The sequence below is a fragment of the Lasioglossum baleicum genome, chromosome 2 (assembly GCF_051020765.1).
Source record: "Lasioglossum baleicum chromosome 2, iyLasBale1, whole genome shotgun sequence".
In the NCBI taxonomy this organism is placed as follows: Eukaryota; Metazoa; Arthropoda; class Insecta; order Hymenoptera; family Halictidae; genus Lasioglossum; species Lasioglossum baleicum.
In genome coordinates this window covers 2,205,765-2,216,214 of record NC_134930.1, presented here as the reverse complement: position 1 = coordinate 2,216,214, position 10,450 = coordinate 2,205,765, and the positions used below count along the sequence as shown (strand labels likewise).

Below are 10,450 nucleotides of genomic sequence, written 5' to 3'. Positions count from 1 at the left end.
TAAATTATTTGTAATATCGCTGATGGGATCAGTGATTCTGCACACTAATTTTTATGTGTGCAGCTCGACGTCGGTCTATTACATCTTTACTGTAATATTTAAATTATTTGTAATATCGCTGATTTAATCAGTGATTCTGCACACTAATTTTTATGTGTGCAGCTCGACGTCGGTCTATTACATCTTTACTGTAATATTTAAATTGTTTGTAATATCGCTGATGGAATCAGTGATTCTGCACACTAATTTTTATGTGTGCAGCTCGACGTCGGTCTATTACATCTTTACTGTAATATTTAAATTGTTTGTAATATCGCTGATGGAATCAGTGATTCTGCACACTAATTTTTATGTGTGCAGCTCGACGTCGGTCTATTACATCTTTACTGTAATATTTAAATTATTTGTAATATCGCTGATGGAATCAGCGATTCTGCACACTAATTTTTACTTGTGCAGCTCGACGTCGGTCTATTACATCTTTACTGTAATATTTAAATTATTTGTAATATCGCTGATGGAATCAGCGATTCTGCACACTAATTTTTATGTGTGCAGCTCGACGTCGGTCTATTGCATCTTTACTGTAATATTTAAATTATTTGTAATATCGCTGATGGAATCAGCGATTCTGCACACTAATTTTTTGTGTGCAGCTCGACGTCGGTCTATTGCATCTTTACTGTAATTTTTAAATTATTTGTAATATCGCTGATGGAATCAGTGATTCTGCACACTAATTTTTATGTGTGCAGCTCGACGTCGGTCTATTACATCTTTACTGTAATATTTAAATTGTTTGTAATATCGCTGATGGAATCAGTGATTCTGCACACTAATTTTTATGTGTGCAGCTCGACGTCGGTCTATTACATCTTTACTGTAATATTTAAATTATTTGTAATATCGCTGATGGAATCAGTGATTCTGCACACTAATTTTTATGTGTGCAGCTCGACGTCGGTCTATTACATCTTTACTGTAATATTTAAATTATTTGTAATATCGCTGATGGAATCAGTGATTCTGCACACTAATTTTTATGTGTGCAGCTCGACGTCGGTCTATTACATCTTTACTGTAATATTTAAATTATTTGTAATATCGCTGATGGAATCAGTGATTCTGCACACTAATTTTTATGTGTGCAGCTCGACGTCGGTCTATTACATCTTTACTGTAATATTTAAATTATTTGTAATATCGCTGATGGAATCAGTGATTCTGCACACTAATTTTTATGTGTGCAGCTCGACGTCGGTCTATTACATCTTTACTGTAATATTTAAATTATTTGTAATATCGCTGATGGAATCAGCGATTCTGCACACTAATTTTTATGTGTGCATCTCGACGTCGGTCTATTACATCTTTACTGTAATATTTAAATTATTTGTAATATCGCTGATGGAATCAGCGATTCTGCACACTAATTTTTATGTGTGCAGCTCGACGTCGGTCTATTACATCTTTACTGTAATATTTAAATTATTTGTAATATCGCTGATGGAATCAGTGATTCTGCACACTAATTTTTATGTGTGCAGCTCGACGTCGGTCTATTACATCTTTACTGTAATATTTAAATTATTTGTAATATCGCTGATGGAATCAGTGATTCTGCACACTAATTTTTATGTGTGCAGCTCGACGTCGGTCTATTACATCTTTACTGTAATAGTTAAATTGTTTGTAATATCGCTGATGGAATCAGTGATTCTGCACACTAATTTTTATGTGTGCAGCTCGACGTCGGTCTATTACATCTTTACTGTAATATTTAAATAATTTGTAATATCGCTGATTGTTACGGGATCCTTTCGAAGGATCAGGAAATGTATTAAGATGAAGGTTCTGTTCAACCTAGGATGGATGCGTGACTGTGTAAAGGAGTGAACTGTGAATTGAAAGAGAGGTGAAATGAGCAAATGGATGACTGTAACTGAAATGTTTTGAATGTACAGAAAGGAGTGAATGTAATTGAATGGATATCCGGATTTACAATAAATTAAACTGTATTTTGCCCTTGATTTTACAGATTGTTGAAGAAATGACTGTATGATGATGCAGAATTAAATAAAGACCTTTTCAAAAATGTGACGTTTGAGCGCGCGTTAATCAGCTGACTGTTGCTGCTGTAAGAGAGTAATGGCTGTTGTCTCTCCTCTTTTTAACGTCTCGGTCTTCCTGGAAGTTCGTCGCACTTGAACGATTCCGGTTTGTTGTTCGAGAGCCTTCCAGAAAGATCGAGAGAGATTTCAGCCAATGACAGGCGTGATTTTGGCTTGTTCGAGCCTCGACGACACACGCCTGTCACTCGCGTCTCAGGCGGGAGCGCGCGTGCCTTGAGACGAGTGGTTGTTCAATATGGCGATCGAGCGCCAATCTCAAACATGCCGCCCGCCTCGACTTGTCGATTTTCAGCTAGTGCGAGTGAAGTGAACAGTGAAAATGAAAAAATGGTGACCCGAAGGGTGTACAATGATAAAGTGATACAAAGATACGAAAGAAATGAAGTGAATTTCAACAATTACGAGCAAATATGATACGAAGGTGACGCCGAGTCGTCTGTTTACTGCGCCGGCGCAGAGATGAATCAAGTCGCGTACTATGTACTACGCAGTTGTAAGCTGCGCAGTGTGTGTGCGCGTAAACTGCATCGACCCATTCATTGATCGGATGCATCGATCGGCAGTGCAACGAGTTTCTGCACCGGTCTTAACAGCTCGGTGGTCGCGGTGGCTAGTTTTGCGACGCGTACGTTCCCATCAGTCCCGGTGTGAATCTCCGTTACGCGCGCGAGAGGCCAGTGAGAGGGAGGACCGGTTTCGTTGATGATGATACAGAGACGGCCGACCGCAAGATTTTCCATTGATCGACGCCATCTTGGACGCGTGATAAGGCTGTGAAGGTATTCCCGCTGCCATCTCTTCCAGAATTGATCACGCATTTTTGTTAACAGCTGCCATCGCGTGATTCTGTTCACCTTCTCGTCGTGCATTGACGGTTCAGGTAATGCATTCAGCGCTGAGCCGATTAGGAAGTGCCCGGGAGTCAGCGCTGTCACATCGGCTGGATCGTCAGACAGTGCAGCTAGAGGCCTGGAATTTAAACAAGCCTCAACCTGAGTCAGCAGCGTCGCCATCTCCTCATACGTGAGTCGAGCCTCCCCAATGGTCCGTCGAAGATGATACTTCGTGGACTTCACTGCAGCCTCCCACAATCCGCCAAAATGAGGTGCTGCAGGCGGATTGAAGTGCCATTGGGTTCTGAAGCTGGTCATCTGGTCCCTGAGGCTGCGATTCTCTTGGCTACTGGCGCTGAAGAGGCGCCTCAGCTCCCGGTCTGCTCCCTGAAAATTTGTTCCGCAGTCGCTATAAAGGTGAGTGCAAATACCTCGTCGCGAAGTGAATCTGCGGAACGCAGCCAGGAACGCCTCGGTTGTGTAGTTGGACACAACTTCCAGGTGCACAGCCTTGGTGACCATGCAGATGAATACAGCAAAGAATCCTTTGTAGGCCTTGTGCCCACGCCCTGAGGTGGTACGCAGCCAGATGGGACCGGCGTAATCCACACCCGTGGAGAGGAAAGGTCGGGCTGGAGTGACCCGTTGTGCCGGCAGCTCTCCCATTAACTGCTGTACAGGCTCCGCCCGCCAACGCAAGCAAGTCACGCACTTGTGAAGAATGCCCTTGACGATGGAACGGCCCCTGGGAATCCAACAGCGCTGGCGTACGGCCCCTAGAGTTGCCTGGACCCCTCCATGCAACGTATTTCTGTGGATATGTAAAACATAAAGGTATGTTAGTCTTGATTTCGGAGGCAAGATCACTGGATGAGCCTCATCAGGATTGAGCTGAGCTTTTCCTAGTCGGCCTCCGACCCTCAACACTTTGTTACTGTCAAGTGTTGGAGCCAACGGTGCGAGGCTGCTCTTGGATGGTATGCATCGTCTGCTTGCAATCAGCTCGATTTCCTGTTTGTAGGCTGTCAACTGCACTTGTCGGAACCAACATCTCTCGGCGTCGTTAACCTCTGAGGCTGAGAGGACTGACAGCTGCGTCTCCTGACTTGCGTCGGTGTCCGTGGGCAGTGCCGGCGTTGAATTGTGGCGGTTTTTGAGCCATCGCCGACACCATGCTGTGACTCGTAACAGTCGAGTATACGAAGAGAACCGATTGAGAACTTCGTTCATCTCATCAAGTTTCTCTGTTCCAGTGGTCACAGCAACGATGGGCCCTCTCTGTTCCGGAAAGTGCTCGTAGTCGAGTGATCCTGCAGAAGCGAAGTCTACGTCTCGTAGCAGGAACTCCGGTCCCTTCCACCACAGCTTCCAGCAGAGTAACTGAGAGGGAGGGAGGCCTCGTGAAGCACAGTCAGCAGGGTTATCGACTCCTGCTATGTGGTGCCACTGTGCTTCTGGAACTCTCCTCTGAATGTCGGCGACCCTATTTGCCACATATGTTTTCCATCTGGTGGAGTGTGCCTGGATCCAGCCTAATGCCACCGTGGAGTCGGACCATAGGTGGACTGTGGTGTCACCGAGGTCGAGTGTAGTGACGGTACGTTGAACCAATCGTGCGAGGAGGTGCGCTGCACACAGTTCGAGGCGTGGCAGTGAGACTTGCTGCAGTGGAGCTACCTTGCTCTTTGCGGTGACCAGTGTCATTGTCCATTGTTCTCCTGCATTCCGAGTCCTCAGATACACGACCGCCCCATACGCTCGTTCGGATGCATCGGCGAAGCCATGGAACTCCTTCTGGATTGAACTAGAGCTGTGGAACAGAGGCCGAGGCACCCTTACCTTTTCGAGCAGTTGCAACTCTGAGCAATAGCTTAACCAATCGTTGGCCAGCTGCGGTGGAAGTGGATCATCCCAGCCGAGCCCCAGTACCCAAGTGCTCTGGATGGTGATTTTGGCTCTCACTACTACTGGGGTAAGCCAACCCAATGGGTCGAATAGTTGTGCGGCCTTGGAGACCACACCCCTCTTCGTTGTTGGTAGTGTTTGAGTGTTGGTGATGACGAAGTGAAACGTGTCTTCGTGCGGTGACCACTGGAGACCAAGGGCTGAATGAGGTGCATCAGTCCACGTTTTGGTCTCCCTTTGTTCATCCTGATGTGATGAGGGCTGAATTGCTGAATTCTGACACGATTGTGGGATGACGTGCAGATCAGCAACATTGGAGGCCCATTTTTGTAGCGGAAAGCCGCCCGCCTTGCACAGCAGTTTCAATTGGACCACTGTCTCCTTCAGTACTGGAATTGAGTCTGCGCCTGTTAAAATGTCGTCCACGTACGAGTCCTGCTTGATTGCTGCTGCACCGAGGGGATATCGGATGCCTTCGTCAGCAGCCAGTTGGTGCATCGTCCGGACAGCTAAATATGGTGCACAAGACAACCCGTAAGTGACCGTGTTCAGTTTGAATTCACTTACGTGGTGTGTCTCATCGTTCCTCCACAGAATCCGTTGTTGATCGCGGTCTTCGGGGTGCACCAGTATCTGCCGGTACATCTTGGTGACATCTGCTGTCACTACATACAAATGTCTGCGCCATCTCAGCAGCGTGTCCGCAAGGAGTGGCAGTAGGTTTGGACCCACATGCAGGCAATCATTGAGTGACAGCTGCGAAGGCTCCGTCCAGGACCCGTTGAATACCACCCGCAGTTTGGTTGTCGAGCTGCTCAACTTCAGGACTCCGTGGTGTGGCAGATAATGTGCTTGGTTCTCATTTGCAGGTTCGCTCGCCACGGTCATGTGCCCCAGCTGCTCATACTCCGAGACGAAATCATGGTATAGAGCTTTGAAGTTTTCGTCTCGCTTGAAACGCTGCTCCATCCGTCTGAGTGCGTGCCAGGATGCGGCTCGTGACCCTGGAGTGACTGGACCCAATTGACGGAATGGCAGCCGTACTTGGTATCGCCCTTCCGGAGTGCGAGAGTGGGTGGCAACGTAGTGGCTCTCGCACTCCAGCTCCTCAGCTGTGGGCGTTGAATGATTCTCCTGGATCTCCTCCTGCTCCCAGAACCTGCGAACAAGCGAACTGAGGGAATCGTTTATGATCACTTGGTGCACCTGTGCTTGTGAGGGTGTCACCGATGCTCCAGCCATTCCAGTTATGATCCAGCCAAAGATGGTGAGTTGGCCGATCGGTTCGTTCGGTGCCCCTTTCCTTACGCCTGGTTTCATTATGGCAGGGTACACATCAGCACCTAACAGTACTTCGATAGGCGAGGCTTGAGCAGGAACAGGGTCAGCCAATTCTAGCCCTTCTAAATGGACCCAGTTCCGATGTGGACCAGTGCAGCCGCGTGTGTAGTCCGTCAATCTGGGGAGTACGATTGCCGTGACCTTGATGGTGTCAGCTGTCTTGTTGGTTGAGATGGTCAACGTCACTTGTCCCCGTGCCTTGGCGAGCTGCTGTCCACCAACCCCAAAAATGTCAACGGTGGAAGATGCTCGAGGAAGCTGCAGTCGCTGGGCCAGTCCTTCGCTCAGCATGGATATCTCTGAGCCCTGATCGATAAGGGCTCGAACCCTGTGCTTTCTTCCAAAGTGATCTGCAACATTTATAATGGCTGTAGCGAGTATGATCTTACCCCTTTCATTTCGGCAGTCTAGGTTGTGGTGGACAGTCGTTTGTTTGGCACCATCCCGAAATGCATCATGGAGTGAAGAGTGATGTCGTTTATTGCACGACATGCAGTTTCTCGTGGACGGACAGGCTGCAATTTGGTGATTTCCGAGGCAGTTGATACACAGTCGAGCTCTCTCGACGTACCCTCGTCGATCTGCCGGTGGTAAGGCCTTGTAGTCTGGGCACTGCATCAGGTAATGCTCTCTTTTACACTTCACACATGCTGGATTCTGGAGCCGTTGAGCATGGTTAATTCTGGCTGATCGGTTTGGTTTATTGCTGCTCGATTGGCCTTGGTTCGAGCGGGCTTCTTTCTTCTTTGGTTGATTGCCATGGTTTTCCTGGACTGACTGTGAGGCCGACTCAACGCTTGATGCATCCAACTGTTGACGCCTCTTCGTCATGAAGTCCTTTAATGTGGTGAAGGACGGTGGTTCATTGCTGCTGGTAACTCTCTCCTCCCATTTGTCACGTGTGATGGGCTCGAAGAGGTTGACCACCGAATAGACAAACCAATCCTCTGTTCGGTCAATTGGTCTGCCCAGTCCTTCTAAGGTATTCACCACTGAGACTATTCCCTTGTGAATATTGGTGAGTTCCTGTGCGGAACTCTCTCTCATCTTGGGTAGAGATGCTAAGCGGTCGAGACATGCTCGAACGAGGATCCGCTTATTCTCATATTGCTCTTTGAGAATAGTCCACGCGCGCTCATAATTCTCATTGGTCGTAGGTAGATCCCGAACTAGATCAGCGGCTTCATCATGGAGACTGGACTTCAGGTAATGTAGTCGATCAACCTGGCTCAAGTGTTTGTTCCGTGACATGATAGACATGAACAAATCTTTGTATGCCGGCCACTCAGCGTACTCTCCGTGGAATTCCGGCAACTGCATCCTGGGGAGCGGTGCCGACCCAGATCCTGACTCCTGCTCCGATTTAGCTGATGCTGTTAGACCTTTTGCTATCGAGGTGGTCTGGTTGAATTGGTTGGCTAGATCGTTCAGACGACCTCGTTGCTCCAAGTAAGCTTCTTCCACTAAGTCAGCATAGTCTTTCTTTATGTATTCACTGAGCTTTATTGCATCCTTGTGTTTGAAAACCAGAACGTCGTGATTTGCTTGGAATGAGGACCAGCATTCTTCGAGGCGTTGCAGCCGAGACTGAACGTCACCACGTGTCATTTTGGCTAGTGTGGTGGACTTCTTGAAGTTCTCGACTAAGCGGCTGATTTTACGTCCTAATTCACTCTGCTTGGTAAGCAGTTCTTCGGCGGAGAATTCCATGGTTCGAGACTAGGTCGATGGTTAGAACTTCACTGAACAGCACTGCTTCCCACTGATTTTACTGACTAATGTAAATCCGGCTCGAAGGACCAGAAATGTTACGGGATCCTTTCGAAGGATCAGGAAATGTATTAAGATGAAGGTTCTGTTCAACCTAGGATGGATGCGTGACTGTGTAAAGGAGTGAACTGTGAATTGAAAGAGAGGTGAAATGAGCAAATGGATGACTGTAACTGAAATGTTTTGAATGTACAGAAAGGAGTGAATGTAATTGAATGGATATCCGGATTTACAATAAATTAAACTGTATTTTGCCCTTGATTTTACAGATTGTTGAAGAAATGACTGTATGATGATGCAGAATTAAATAAAGACCTTTTCAAAAATGTGACGTTTGAGCGCGCGTTAATCAGCTGACTGTTGCTGCTGTAAGAGAGTAATGGCTGTTGTCTCTCCTCTTTTTAACGTCTCGGTCTTCCTGGAAGTTCGTCGCACTTGAACGATTCCGGTTTGTTGTTCGAGAGCCTTCCAGAAAGATCGAGAGAGATTTCAGCCAATGACAGGCGTGATTTTGGCTTGTTCGAGCCTCGACGACACACGCCTGTCACTCGCGTCTCAGGCGGGAGCGCGCGTGCCTTGAGACGAGTGGTTGTTCAATATGGCGATCGAGCGCCAATCTCAAACACTGATGGAATCAGCGATTCTGCACACTAATTTTTATGTGTGCAGCTCGACGTCGGACTATTACATCTTTACTGTAATATTTAAATTATTTGTAATATCGCTGATCAAATCAGCGATTCTGCACACTAATTTTTATGTGTGCAGCTCGACGTCGGTCTATTACATCTTTACTGTAACATTTAAATTATTTGTAATATCGCTGATGGAATCAGTGATTCTGCACACTAATTTTTATGTGTGCAGCTCGACGTCGGTCTATTACATCTTTACTGTAATATTTAAATTATTTGTAATATCGCTGATGGAATCAGTGATTCTGCACACTAATTTTTATGTGTGCAGCTCGACGTCGGTCTATTACATCTTTACTGTAATATTTAAATTATTTGTAATATCGCTGATGGAATCAGCGATTCTGCACACTAATTTTTATGTGTGCATCTCGACGTCGGTCTATTACATCTTTACTGTAATATTTAAATTATTTGTAATATCGCTGATGGAATCAGCGATTCTGCACACTAATTTTTATGTGTGCAGCTCGACGTCGGTCTATTACATCTTTACTGTAATATTTAAATTATTTGTAATATCGCTGATGGAATCAGTGATTCTGCACACTAATTTTTATGTGTGCAGCTCGACGTCGGTCTATTACATCTTTACTGTAATATTTAAATTATTTGTAATATCGCTGATGGAATCAGTGATTCTGCACACTAATTTTTATGTGTGCAGCTCGACGTCGGTCTATTACATCTTTACTGTAATATTTAAATTATTTGTAATATCGCTGATGGAATCAGCGATTCTGCACACTAATTTTTTGTGTGCAGCTCGACGTCGGTCTATTGCATCTTTACTGTAATTTTTAAATTATTTGTAATATCGCTGATGGAATCAGTGATTCTGCACACTAATTTTTATGTGTGCAGCTCGACGTCGGTCTATTACATCTTTACTGTAATATTTAAATTGTTTGTAATATCGCTGATGGAATCAGTGATTCTGCACACTAATTTTTATGTGTGCAGCTCGACGTCGGTCTATTACATCTTTACTGTAATATTTAAATTATTTGTAATATCGCTGATGGAATCAGTGATTCTGCACACTAATTTTTATGTGTGCAGCTCGACGTCGGTCTATTACATCTTTACTGTAATATTTAAATTATTTGTAATATCGCTGATGGAATCAGTGATTCTGCACACTAATTTTTATGTGTGCAGCTCGACGTCGGTCTATTACATCTTTACTGTAATATTTAAATTATTTGTAATATCGCTGATGGAATCAGTGATTCTGCACACTAATTTTTATGTGTGCAGCTCGACGTCGGTCTATTACATCTTTACTGTAATATTTAAATTATTTGTAATATCGCTGATGAAATCAGCGATTCTGCACACTAATTTTTATGTGTGCAGCTCGACGTCGGTCTATTACATCTTTACTGTAATATTTAAATTATTTGTAATATCGCTGATGGAATCAGTGATTCTGCACACTAATTTTTATGTGTGCAGCTCGACGTCGGTCTATTACATCTTTACTGTAATATTTAAATTATTTGTAATATCGCTGATGGGATCAGCGATTCTGCACACTAATTTTTATGTGTGCAGCTCGACGTCGGTCTATTACATCTTTACTGTAATATTTAAATTATTTGTAATATCGCTGATGGAATCTGTGATTCTGCACACTAATTTTTATGTGTGCAGCTCGACGTCGGTCTATTACATCTTTACTGTAATATTTAAATTATTTGTAATATCGCTGATTTAATCAGTGATTCTGCACACTAATTTTTATGTGTGCAGCTCGACGTCGGTCTATTAC

General features: G+C 44.9%; 1 protein-coding gene across 1 annotated transcript; it reads right to left on the bottom strand.

Moving 5' to 3' along the window:
* Positions 1-2,668: 2,668 nt before the first annotated feature.
* LOC143220129 (uncharacterized) lies at positions 2,669-7,921 on the bottom strand. The gene has a single exon (XM_076445867.1). The coding sequence runs from the start codon at positions 7,919-7,921 to the stop codon at positions 2,669-2,671; it is 5,253 nt and encodes a 1,750-aa protein (XP_076301982.1).
* Positions 7,922-10,450: the final 2,529 nt, after the last annotated feature.